Raw genomic sequence first — 13,735 nt, 5'->3', positions numbered from 1 at the left:
TATCATGCACTGGTTTGCTTTTCATCTTCAGTGACTTTTGAGGTTTGTGCCAAACATAATTGTTGAGATAATTTGTGGGTAAGAATTTTCCGACAGTTGATTACTTAACGCAGTATTTGATGAACCTGAGTTGCTCTGTAAATCACTTCAGGGTTTTTTTAGCTGTTGATTTCTCTTGGTAAGTTACAGGAAATTTTCATATCTAAAAGGCTTGGTTCTGTGACATAAAATAGTCTCAGGTCCAACTGTTTTCAGTTACTTGAAGATTGGCAGATGATTAATTGATGTCTGCTAAGTGTAGCTGTGTTAACAGCCATAAGAATTATCCAAAAGCTGTTGGTAATTTTTTTTTCTGAAATGGCTTTTATTTAATGGTGAGGAAGTTTGTCCTTTTAATGCAGAACAACCCATCTCCAGTGTCAAAGCTGGTTATGTCCATATTTGGATAATGCCAAGAACATTTGTATTATTTTGGCATTTCAGACCCACTGAAAATGTATTGTATGTGTAGATACTAAAAATCAGAACATCAGAAATGTCATGAGGTTTGTAATTGTGTGTCCTGTGGGTGTGTTAGAGGCTTCTGTCAAGGTATAGAAACCTGGTAGAGTCTGTACACATAATTAAAAAAAAAAAAAAAAAGGCAAAACAAACACCCCCCCCCCCCCCCCCTTTTTTTTTCTGCTTCTGAGTTCTATAGTGAAATTATAACTCAGACCATTGAAAAAAGGCAACTGACCTGATTAGAAGCAGGATTCCTTCCAGGAGTTTCTGCTGACTAAAGAAATAAAGAGTTCGGGGCTGTTTGGCTCTGTGAAAAGTGCTCTCAGAAGCAGCCTGGGTTTAACTCTTTTAATGTATGTTTGCTTTTGTTTCTGAATTCTAGTGCCAAACACAACAGAACCTGACTACAAATCCAAAGACTGGGTTTTCCTCAATTACACCTACAAGAGGTTTGAAGGACTCACCCAGCGTGGCTCCATCCCTTCCTACATGAAAGCTGGGAAGTTGTGAAACAGGACACAACTCCCCAAAAGAAATTGCAAACACAAACCTCAGGTAGCTGCATCACCAGGCCCACTTGGCGTTAGTTATCAATACATCGACTCTGGTGTGCATGGATTTCACATGGAAATTCTACAAGATTAGGATTTCTAAGACTACTACAGGAATTAGTTGGCAGTGCCAGCTGGCTTTTTTTTTTTCTTTTTTTTTCCCTTTACTTTTTTTTTAAAATATTTTAATATTTTTGTTAACTTTATTATACCAAGGTACTGGAATAAAAGGAACGTGCATCGCTTTTCCTGCACTGCCTATGTGTGGATAATGGTTAATTATGCCTCTCTGTACTGTGGCTTTGTTGGTACTGTAAACCATCTAATCCACCCAAGAGGGAAACACATCATTTGATGCAGCATTGGTGTTGAACTGCTCAGCTGGTGGGGTTTAAATATGCAGTAAAAAGAAAACTGTCCACATTTGCAAACCTCTCTGAGCAGTTGCTCAAGGGTGTGTTGCATTTGTGGTCTGCAGATCCCCCATGAGTGTAGCACATGGAATTATTTTAAATAGCAGTGTCCTCTGGGCCTCCTTGTGTCCTGTGTGCCCTCTCTTACCCCGAGTGCAGGACTTTATCACCCTTTATATCATCCCTTTTGTCCCTTTTCCCACAGTGTGTGGCAGTGAGGCAGTCCCTGTGATCTGTTTAAATGATCGTTGGCAGTATTACTGTTAGAGGTGATGATGCCTGCTGGCAATTTCAGAAGAAAAAAGGAATCAGAATAAAAAGTATCGATATTTTTAGCAGAAGAGAAACACTCTGATAGGAAGTTTTGAGGAAATGGCAATTTCCAAGACTGCATTCCTGCCTCTACTCAAAGCAGATCATCTTTGAGCTGCTCATAATTCAAACATTCTCTTCTCTCTGTGCAAAATGTGTTCTAGAGAAGTGATCAGATCGGTGCTTTTGCTTTTTTTTGCTCCCTGAGCAGCTGCAGGCAGAAGGGATCCTGCTTTTGCCTCTCCAGAATCACAGCCTCTGCTCACATAGAGGAAACTGAGTGTCCCACTAGATTCAGATTCTCCAGTGGGCTCCTTTTCTTCCAGGATCTCCTCTTGGCATGGCCATGGGATTAGAAGGGATCAGCTGAGCCTGCAGCCCAATTTCGAGGGACCACCTAAATGTTCTTGTGGCCAGTCTGCAGGATGGTGACAACCTGACAGCCAAGCTAGGTGTCCTTTCCCTGGGCAGAAGAAACAGAAGCAGAAATACCTCTATGGGCAGGCTCTGGTTTTGTTCATCAGCCCAGCAGCAGTTCAGGACTGAGTTGTACTCTCTGAGCAGTTTTGAATTATCTGGTCACTGGTGACTTTCTCTGCCTGTACTTAGAGCTTATCTGCTGGGCTTTGAATCTGTCACAGTACAGCAGAGATCTCTGCTGTCATTTTCTGTTGGAAAGAGGTGTACAGCACTGAACAATTCCCCAGTGGCTGAACAAGCATAGTCACTCTTGCTGTCTCCCTCCTCTGAACACCAGTGAAAGGCACCTAAAAACCTCTACAGCCCCTTCTGAGAGGAGCACAGAATGTTTTGGCATACAGCAGGAAAGATTCCACTGGACAGATTTTTGTAGCAATATGGAAACTACTGTTATAAAGCCATTAGAGAAATATTTATTGCTGTTAGGCACTGTGGTATCAGCTGTTCTGAATTATTTGTATGCTCTGAAAAACATACTGGGATGTTGATCTGTTGCATAAAAGCCCATTTGCCAGCAAGATTTCTGTGCATCAGTGCCGGTGATGGGCAGGTATTCTTCCCTGATCCAGCCTTTCCTCCATGGTTTTGTCTCCCTTGAAGCATCTAATATCTAATACACCAAACAGTTTCAGTCTTCAGCTCTTCAAAGAGGAGTAGCCACTGCCTCAGGCCCATCCAGTATTAGAGCAAAGCTAAGCTGAGCTTCTGCCTGAATGCTGGACTGAGGTGGGAACAGCTCCTTGATCTCCCAGATTTGCTTCCCAGACCTAACACTAATTAACATCCCTGTACTGCTGTTGGGGCAAGGTCCTTAAAAATTCTCGAGTGTTGTTCTTAGCCTTGTCAGTGTGCTGAGGCTGTAGAAAAAACAATAACTCACTTAAATCCACCTTTCAGGCATTGTTCTGCCAGTGCCCCAACAGCTCTTGAGGCTTCTCGGGAAAGGAAATGCCTTTCCTGAGGCCTTGACTCCAAAACAGGGAAACTCAGGCAGGAAAAAAAAACCTGAGACACAGATTTGGCCTCAAAGGACACTGCTATTCAAAATACTTTTCATTAGTTTTAATTTCCAGTTTCATCCAGGGGCACCGTGTGTACTGGAATTGAAATTCCTCAACTGCCACCTTTCAGAATAGCACAGTAACCCCATTAACATGATCTACAAAGAAGTCTGTGCTCAAACTTGTTGAGACAAGCTCAGTTTCATGGAAACTGCAAATGCTCAGTGATACTGGTAATTTTTTTTTTGTGGTACTTAGAGGCGGGCAGAGAAATACACACTTAATTTAAAGCTATCTATTAAACAACAATGTCTGTACATACTCGTTTACAAACTCGGGAAAAAGCTCAACCCTTCTACTTGCAGCACTAAAGATAATACTAATTTAAAACTGCAGATGATTAATCATATCAGTGCTCACATGGGAGTTATATCCATAAGGAAACAGCCTGCAGCCTATCTAGCATAAACTCCCACATTGTGGTAGTTGAGTCTTAAAATTTTTTTTGTAAATGTAGCATTATTTTAATCAGTAAGTCAAGTTAAACAATATTAACTACTGCTTTTAGGATGATAGGGATTTTTTTTAAAGGTGAAACTGTGACACTTTACTGGACTAAAGAGAACAGCACGTTAATCTACACTGGCTTTCAAAAACAAAAAAAGAAAGTGCAACATGTCTTTAATTTTGTTATTTCTATCTGATTCCTTTGGATGGTAGTGTGTTTTCCTTTGGCAACATTTGTCACTGTGCCATTTATTTTTCTTACTCTTGGAGTACCAAAGATCCTGAAATGGCTTGATGATTGCAACCATGTGAAAATTTATTTTCTGGAAGTAGTTTTGTTAAACTTTTGTTAAAATGCTAAATTGTGTATGCAAATTGTTATCAGAGGTTTGCTGGGATGTTTACCTATTCCAGCAGGGAAAACTTGAGTGCATTGATGGAAGTGGAGAGCCTGAATCCAAATTCTGGATTGGGATTCCCTGAAAGTGGGGAGGAAGCTTGGATTGGGAGCTGCAGCTGAGCTTTTGCAATTTGTTCCATCTCCAATCAGCTTGAGTGAGTGGCCTTAAGTACAGGACATCAGCAGAGGTTGTCTCATGTGTAAAAGGAGTTAAAAAAAATTGCCAGCATTCAGAAATCAAATCTTGTTGATACTGCATTTGCACTGTTAAATTTGCCTTGCTGGAGAGTTATAGAAGTGTTATTTTTATAGGTCAGTTGTTCCCCACCTGAGCCTTTGGAAACAGCCTGGGACAAAGGCACCTGCTGGGGGAAGTTCAGCGGGGGGTGGGGCCACCAGGAATAGGCACCAGACGCAGCACACAACTCTGCTGTCAGCTGCTTCCCCAGGGCTGATACTCCTCCTGTGCCCAGCAAGCAGAGAATGCTGCAGTCTAGCCCAGGCAATGCTTAGGAAGTGCTCTCACTTTCTCAATAACACAAGCAATTACAGGTGTTGTAACACACTGTACCTTGTCCTTCGCTGTTGAGATCTCACAGCAGCTCATTCTTGGAGTCAAAATGGCAACTGCTATATTTTTCCTAGACTGTTTCATTAGTTGTGGTTGGGAAAGTGGGAAAGTTACATAGAAGCATTATAAAAATTTATATGAGGCTTTTTACAGCATTTGAAAATAAAAGTAGCATTCTTTTTGTAAAGTTGTAGTTTTTTGTTCCTTTCACCCCAGTGTACTGGATTTCTTTTCCAGAATGGGAGACCTCTAAGGAATTGAGATCCTATTTTGTGGATTCTCATCTTGAAATCCATGGACAACAAAACACCCCAGTGTTGTTACACTCAGTAAGAAAGTAGAGAAAGCAAATGTTGTTTGACTTATCCCACCTGCAGTCACGTGAAGAAGCTGCTTCTCAAATGGTTATGATCTTCTCCAGAGTCTTACCTTCCCCACAGGCTGTAATTTATCCAGGAAAGGCTTCCAGGGGCAGTTGTGTCCTTTGATCCACTATAGAAGCCTTTCTGTCCTACTATTCCACTTTTCCTGCCAAGTTCAGAGCAGCAGCAGCAGAAGCACTGAAAGTTGTGTAAAAAGATGATCAGAGTGGAGCAGCTGAAAGCCAAGAGAAGTGAGCAAACACTGCCTGGCTTTGTCTGGAGCCCTCCTGAGAAGAACAGGAGGCCTCCCTTCCTCCACTCCAGAATTGCTGCTCTCAGTAAAGGGAAAAATGCAACAGAATTTTTCAAATTCTATTTAATGGGATCACCCTTTTCTTCCCTTGACTGTGCATGATTGTATGGCAGAGCTACACATCATAAGAAAATATAGGTTTAGTTCTTTGCCTCTTTACATTACCAAATCAGATATTCCTCAGAAAAAGTGCTTGAATGGCAAATATGAAGGCTATGCCTTCAGCATGGGTCAATCTCTTTCTAAATCTTATCTTAGTTTAGGGTTTATAAGACATACTACAAATATCTACATTTTTCATTTCTTTATTCTTGTACAAAATGTGCCTAGTACCTAAGCAAAACAATCATGCTTCAGACAATAAAAGGCTTTTTCTGACAATCTTCCTAAGGAGGGAGAATGGAGGAGTATCCAAAACTGTCTTGGGAGTGGGGGCAATAGTGGCTCCCAGCTCTGGACTAGGCAAGGATATATTTGCAGTTCAGGAAGTGCTTAATGTATTTGGAAATATAGAAGTCTGTCAGACAGTGGAAGGGGCTGCCCAGGGAGGTTTGGAGTCCCTATCCCTGGAGGTTTTTAGGGAAGGACTGGATGTGGCACTCAGTGCTCTGGTCTGGGTGATAAGGTGGGGATCGGTCACAAGCTGGACCAAACAATCTTTTCCAACCTTCATGGTTCTGTGATTCCATTTCTCTAAGGTAATGTGATTCATCACACTTAAATATCGGAGAGGTATAAAATGCCTGTCCCACAGCTGAATTTCCCAGGGAAAATCAGGTTCTGAGGATGGGTGCAGGCCCTGTTCCTTCTAAGCCATGCTGGGTTCAGCCATGCCAGGCTCTGCAGCATGGAACGCCTGCTCCTAAAATCCACCAGGTTGCAGGTGCTTTAATATTGGGACAGCTGAAGGGCAAATTGGTGTGTCTGTCACACACTGAACTGGCACCAGGGTTTGGATGCTTCATCACTCAGGAATACTGCTGCAGTGGGTGTGACAGGAAATTAATCTCTCCAACACAGAGGGAGCTCATCCCTGCTGCCTCCTGCTCCTCCCAGTGTCACTCCTCAGGTTATCTGAACCCTTGGAGGTCCCTGTTCCCAGGGTAGATGGGGCACACAGACTTCAATCTCCTTGTGCTGAGAAGGGAATGAGCACAGGGTTCTCCTTTCCCAAGTAAGCCCGAGCTCTGCTAGGAACAGTTTGTTTCGGATCTGAACCGATCCTCAGTGCCAAATCTTGTTTCTGTACCAGATGCTTTAATCTGTTTTTAGTGAGCCACCATCTGCTGTGGTTTCTGCCTCCTCCAGGAATACGTGCTGGCTCTCTGTGCTGTCCCTAGGCAGTTCACTTCCACTGGCAGCATCTCCTTCCCCTCCAGGTGCCTCTGCCCATCCTCCCACCTCCAAAGACAAAATCTTTGCCCTTGCCTCTACATTTCCTGCCCTTGGAATTGAAGGATGAGGGCGGGTCGTCAGCAGAGTGAGTGCTGAGCCCTTGAAGCTGTTGTGTAAAAGTGTAACCACAGCCCCTGCTACACATCTTGCAAGAGAGACTGCAGCTACAGAGAGAGCGTTACAGACACGTGGAGGTAACTTCCTTCCTTCCTTCCTTCCTTCCTTCCTTCCTTCCTTCCTTCCTTCCTTCCTTCCTTCCTTCCTTCCTTCCTTCCTTCCTTCCTTCCTTCCTTCCTTCCTTCCTTCCTTCCTTCCTTCCTTCCTTCCTTCCTTCCTTCCTTCCTTCCTTCCTTCCTTCCTTCCTTCCTTCCTTCCTTCCTTCCTTCCTTCCTTCCTTCCTTCCTTCCTTCCTTCCTTCCTTCCTTCCTTCCTTCCTTCCTTCCTTCCTTCCTTCCTTCCTTCCTTCCTTCCTTCCTTCCTTCCTTCCTTCCTTCCTTCCTTCCTTCCTTCCTTCCTTCCTTCCTTCCTTCCTTCCTTCCTTCCCTCCCTCCCTCCCTCCCTCCCTCCCTCCCTCCCTCCCTCATGTGCAGGATCTGCCCCCAGCATGATTGTACTGGCCAGGTGATGGAGCTCCAACAGGAGGTAGATGCCAAGATATTCCCCCCGACCTCATCTGGGCACGTGCAGCCATGCACAAAACTGAGTGGAAATGGGAGCAGTGATTTACTGAGAGTGCAAAACTGCAACAGTTTTGGACACTTCATTTCCCCAGTTCTACTTCTGACTTCACTGTCTCTATTTAATACTAGTGGATGATCAGATAAGAACATCAATGACTTGTTTGATCAGGATAGGGTGAAATCACTCGCAATCTAGACACACACATCAAGATCTTCAGTCCATGAGGCTTTCTTTGAGGTCTCATCCAACTCCCATTGATGTCAGCAGAAGATCCCTATCTAAAGCCCAAAGAAACCAGGAACAAGGATGGTCTTCAAAGCAAACTGGTTGCTGATGCCATGCTTTGGTGTGCCTTACAAATGAGATTAAAAGATTTCACTACTTATGTAACTCAGCTGGTTGAAAAGCAGTGTGTGGAGAGGAGGCATTTTGGCTTCAAACACAGTGGTGAGAAACTCGCATAGCACTTCTGCTGTTAAACAGGACGATACTACCTGGTTTTTAATAACCAAAATCAAACTAATGACTTGAGGAAACTTTGCAAAATGTACAATTTATTTAAATACCACTTTTCGGCTCTTATTAGGCATTCAGAAACTACCAGTTTCTGCCAAGAACAAAAAGGCTATTTCAAAACTGAAGTTCATTTTGTTTTTAAATCAGAAGTGGCACCATCAAATTGAGAGACTTTGGGATAAGAGATTTACAAGCAAGTGTATTATTTTGCAGGCAAAAACCTTGCCAGACTGCACTCCAAAATTAAGAAGGGACTTTGGAAAATGTTAATCCTTTTGATTGCCTTTAATTTTGTTAGAAAATCACACTCTAAATTGTCATCCTGCTGGCTCCAATACTGAGATTAGAGAAGGAGAGCAAGTAGGATTCAAATGCTCTTATCAAGCTAAACTTGTTTCATCATGAAAGGAATTTGTCCATGATTCCCAGATGCCCAAGGCCAGAGTATATCCCTGTCACAATCCAGCTGGATACTGCAGAACATGCTCCTGGTATTGTGCCACCACAGCACAGTTCATTGCTAGTGAAACCTTTTTTATTTTTCTTGGGTGCTGTTTTTTGCTTCTTTGAGGGGCTTCCATACTGATTATTGAGCACAAATAATTTTAAAGAGCTTATTTTTACTATTGGTCAATGACAGTATGATTATGCTATTGATATAATTTTTGAATGACTAATGACTCTCTGATTTGGGGAAGAAATATTGCTTTAAAGTGACAGCAGATTTACCAATACATAGACAGAGAATTTGTAGCAAAGTCAGTAAATTGCTTGTGGTGTCCTTAAAAGTAACCCAGTGGCCTTCAAGCAGAATGAAATACAAATAACAGACTGAAACAGATTTTTTTTTTTTTTTTAATATTAATTCTTGTAACTAGCTAATTTGTTCATATGTCCTCTACAAAACCACACTTGATTCTGTACTTTCAGCCATATAAGACCATGGTCTGAGGGGAAACCATAAACATTTGTGTTCTGGAAGAGAAGGTTATGAAAAATCTCTGTTTGTACTCACAAAGCTGAGTCACTTCAGTTTCCTGCTATTAAGTTTCAGCAGAGAAAAGTTCTCTGGCTCGCCTCAAACAGTCACCCAGAGGTGTTTTTGTGAGAAGTAACACAAGTCACCCTAATACAGAAAGTGACTCCCATTGTTCCCTCTCCCAGGTTCTCATCAGTGAGGTGTGTGTGGGGTCAGCTTGGCCCCAGCAAATACACAAATCCACATCGTTGGGACAGCATCTCCCATGTCTTGGGAAGCAGCTATACTTTGGATGTGATTGAAGAGGAAAAAAGGAGGAATAATACAGACACTTTAACTGCTCAGTCTCAGGCTATTATTTAACCGCCCTGAGGTTTGATTGTTATTTTTACCCCTTTAGCACGTTGTTGTATAAGTTGTTTGGAGAAAAGAGGTTATCTGTGGCTTACATAAAGCATTCTGTTCCCTATTTTCTTGCTGAAAGCTGCTCAAGAGAAAGTGCTCACCTTAAAATGGGGCAAAAATATCAAGTGTGACCTACTCAAAATCAGTGCCTTACATAAACTGGGATCCTGCTCTGCCAAGACTGGAAGCAAATTGTGCTATAAACATCAGTTACTGTCATGTATTAAAGGTTCAGTGAAGAGCCCAATCATCTCCTTTGAATAAGAAATGAGTATAATAAATGATGTCTCAGATTTGTGTTAATGATCTGGCAGCCTTTTATGTTTGTAGGAATTATCCAAGTGCTGGCTGACATGACACTGACCATGGAGGAAGAACACGACAGGCAGAAATACTGCCAAGAGACTGATCTGATTTTCTGACCTAGTGCCAAAAACTTCCACAGTGAATTGCAACTGCACTAAAAAAATATGAAACAAAATGTGAATCAGGTACAGCAGTTCTGTTTCTAGTGAGTCAGTTAAAAAAACCCCAAAGATTTTAAATGTCCTCATTAATGTTCCCATGTGGAGAGAATTTGTATTTAATAGCTGTTTAGCTATTAAGCTTGTTAAAACAGTTTCAGGGAACTATTTAACTCCTTGAGCTTTATAACAACAGCCATCTTCAGTTTTCTGTGGTTCACAAGTCCCTGAACACTTTCAGTCAGTGTGGCTGACTCACTTCTGAAATCCCCTTAGCATTTGGGTGTCCACTGATGATGCAAACCTGGAGGAGGGAGCTCCCAGCTTCAAAACTGGGGCAAGACAGTATTTTAGCAGGACAAAAGATGACATTTAAGCTTCCTGGAAATAAATCCTTAAAAAATTTTCTCAGTATCAGTTGTGGTATATGAATAAAATGTGTGCATTAATGCTAGCAGTTTTCTCAAAGACATCGACAGCATCTTAATGGATTATTAGCTCTCCCTTCTGTTTTTTATTTCATTTAGGGCAGAAAGGGTTTGTAATTCCTTCTGTTCAATGCAAGCTCTGCAACACCAGCTGAACCCATCATGATGGAGATATACATACATATACATATATATAGTTGCAGTAGTAACAGTGGGATTACAAAGAACATAAATCTCTAAAATGAAAAGCCAGATTTCCAAGGGAAAAAAGCACCCTATGAAGAAGTGTGCATTGAGACTGTCACAGAAGTACCATGGGATTTCTTCAGCAGCATCCCCAGTTTGGAGTCACAATTCTCTGGCCTCTTCCCTGGAATATTCTGTCAGAGCCATGCACCCACTCCTTCTATATGCTCTAATCCTTGGGCTGGGCCATGGGCAAGATGCTGAGCTGCCCATTCCCACACAGACAAGGAGCTTCCACATCAGATGGGAAATGTGCTGAGAGCTTCCAATTATAAAAGATGTCACTAATGGAGTTCAGGATTGCATCTGAGGAACCATCCTCAAGATTATAGTCTGGAGTTTAGACAAGTGAATTCTGCCTATGTCTCTGAAAGCTATGAAGGAAACAAATCCTTGTTTTCTGGTTGGTTCCCCCCCTCCCCCAACTCTACCTAACTGATTTTGCTGATTTTCCACCACATTACATAAAATTCATAGGTGTTGGAATGCATTTGGCTCACAGTGTTTTGTGAGGATTTACTTTTGCAAGCCCTTAGAATCACAGAATCATTTTGCTTGGAGGAGACCCTGGAGATCATTGAGTCTCATCGAGTTCCAGCTGCCAAATCCACCACTAAAACACATCCCCTAGTGCCACATCCACACATGTTTTAAATACCTCTGGGATTGGTGACTCCACCACTTTCCTGACAGACTTTTCCAATTCTTCAATGAATAATTTTGTCCTAACATTTAATCTAAACCTTCCCTTGCACAGGTTGAGCCTGTTCCCCCTCATCCTATTGCTTTTTACTTGGAAGAACAGGCTGATCCCAACTGCCTTTTCATGTGTGTTTAGTAATATTTTCTTACTTTTAGAAAAGGGTGTTTTTTTCTTAAGAGTCTGCCCCAGATCTGAAAAAACTGATTTCTTGTCTGCAGCTCTAAAGACATAAATTTTAACTTAGTGACCACTAGAACTGATGATGAAAGAACATAATGTCCTTTGCAGAATATTACAGCTACTCTTGCCAGCTCCACAGGATCCCCATTACTAATAACTGACAGGGGAAAGCCCCCAGAACAGTGGGAGAATAACACCTGCAGAAGGAGCTTCCTCCAAACATGTCACCAACTCTGCAGCTCTGGCCTCACTGGTGAGCAATAATTTGTGTAGTTTAAGTTCCCTCTTGCCTGAGTTCATAGAATCATGGAGTATCCTGAGTTGGAAGGATCACTGAAGTCCAACTCTTGGCCCTGCACAGACACTCCAACAATCCCATCCTGTGCCTGAGAGTGCCGTCCAACTGCTCCTGGAGCTCTGGAAGCCTTGGGGAGGTGACCATTCCCTGGGGAGCCTGTTCAGTGCCCCAGCACCCTTGGGGGGAAGAATCTTTTCCTCATATCCACCCTAACAGCTGACACACCCTGACACAGCTCCAGCCATTCCCTCGGGTCCTGTCCCTGGTCACACAGAGCAGAGATCAGGGCCTGCCCCATCTCTTCCCCTTGTGAGGAAGTTGCAGAACTGCTGTGAGCTCTGACCTCACTCTGCTCTTCTCCAGCTGAACAGACCAAGTGCCCTCAGCTGCGACTTTTGTGGCTTCACTTCCAGGCCCTTCAGCATCATCTCCTTCTTTGGACATACTCTGAGAGCTTTAGATTTTTCTTATATTGTGGTGCCCCAACACAGAGAAGCAGCACCTGTACAGCCCATGGAGATGGCACAGGTCGGGATTTGTGTGCTTGAGCAAAAGCCTCTTCTATCACAGCTGCAAGTGGAACTCAGTGGGCACAGGCTGCACCAGCACGGGGCAGGACAGTGACAGAGGCTCTATCACGTGGAAGAGGCACTGCTGAGGTTCATTTTTGTTGTAGAGGTTTAATTTCATTTCATAGACTGGTTCTAGTGGGATCTGCTGGAGGGAAGGAATGCCTTGGAATAGCTGGAACACACTAATCTTTTACAGATGCACCTTGAGGTCTTTGTGCACAAGGAACACTCCTCGCTGACACAAGCACTCCAGGGTGTGAACCAGAGCACAGTGATGGACAGATTCACTTCAGAAGTGTGTTCCTGGTACTGCCAAAAACCAGCTACAGCTCTGCTAACACTCTTCAGCACACTTGTGAAAGTTATCCCTATTTTATGCTACTTTTCACTGATAGATGGGACTGCTCTCTGACCACTCACAGAAGCCTCTGCCAACCAAAACTATTCCAGGATCCTGACGCTTCTTCAGATGAAGCATCCTCTGTACAGGACCCAGAGAAAGGAACATCAGCCCTGCCCAGCCTGGGGACAAGGTCAGGGTGCCAGCCCAAGTGTTGGAAAATCGGAAATATGTCAAGATTATCTTAAATCAGGATATTCTTTCATGTAAGATCTTCGTATATTTCCAAGCCTAACCAGCAAAAATGGATATCTAACCATTGGAAGAGGCAGCTGCCAGCATCCCTCATTCAAGGACATCCTAGAACTAACATGTTTTAAGATTGTAGTAAATCAGTGTTGATGTATGTCTATGTATACATTGCTAGCTTGGCAAAATACTCCAGGTCGATCATGTCTGTATGTCAAAAAGACCCTGCCCAGGTGAATACATGCATAGAACTCAGCTGCATGGAAACTTACATGGAAAATCCTAAACAATCCTAAAGAGTTGCTGTGCTTGGAAACTTACTCTGAATTTCCGTGTATAAATAATGGCATGAAAAGTCCAGCGGTAGTGCTTTATTTGCGGTATTACCACAAAGCACCCAGGCTGGGGCAGCTCTGTAATAAGCCATCGGTGTGTCTCTCGAATAATTGCCTTTTACTGCACTCGTCACTGAAACTCTTGGGTCGGTGCATGCCGGGGATCGAACCCCACCTACGGTGCCACCGTGAGAGGAGCGCGCCGGCGCTACCATCGCCGCATATCTCGCGAGAGGCCGCGCGGGGCCGGGATGTGAACGTGGCGGGGCGGGCGTGCTGAGGGGCGGCTGGCGGGAGCAGCCTGCGGTCCCTCCCCGACGCCGGCGGCTCCTCCTCTGCTCACCTCAGCTCACCCCTTGCATGCCGGCGGTGCCGGGGGCGCTGTGGAGCGGGGTACGGGGCCGCCCGCCATGGCCGAAGCAGGAGCGGGAAGCACTGAGAGCGCCGAGGAGCGGCGGGCGGCGGAAGGTGGGAGCGGGTCCGCTCGAGGAGTGGGTGGTGGGCTCCCCGTCTCCCTCGCCCCTCTCGCG

The 13,735-nt window shown here is 43.8% G+C and overlaps 2 protein-coding genes across 6 annotated transcripts in view; both read left to right on the top strand.

The window, feature by feature from the left end:
• The window catches only part of STK38L (serine/threonine kinase 38 like), a 47,536-nt gene extending 42,610 nt beyond the window's left edge, over window positions 1–4,926 (top strand). For all 4 annotated transcript variants that reach the window (XM_064420730.1, XM_064420728.1, XM_064420727.1 and 1 more), the window contains exon 14: window positions 887–4,926. In XM_064420730.1, coding sequence (XP_064276800.1) covers window positions 887–1,014 — 128 coding nt within the window. In that variant the 3' untranslated portion in view covers window positions 1,015–4,926. The remainder of the gene's footprint in view (window positions 1–886) is intronic.
• An 8,529-nt stretch (window positions 4,927–13,455) lies between these two features.
• The window catches only part of BMAL2 (basic helix-loop-helix ARNT like 2), a 31,226-nt gene continuing 30,946 nt past the window's right edge, over window positions 13,456–13,735 (top strand). For both annotated transcript variants that reach the window (XM_064420724.1, XM_064420723.1), the window contains exon 1: window positions 13,456–13,673. In XM_064420724.1, the coding sequence (XP_064276794.1) occupies window positions 13,616–13,673 (58 nt within the window). In that variant the 5' untranslated portion in view covers window positions 13,456–13,615. The remainder of the gene's footprint in view (window positions 13,674–13,735) is intronic.

This window comes from Passer domesticus, chromosome 5 (assembly GCF_036417665.1).
Source record: "Passer domesticus isolate bPasDom1 chromosome 5, bPasDom1.hap1, whole genome shotgun sequence".
NCBI lineage: Eukaryota > Metazoa > Chordata > Aves > Passeriformes > Passeridae > Passer > Passer domesticus.
This window is presented reverse-complemented; position numbering and strand designations above follow the sequence as displayed.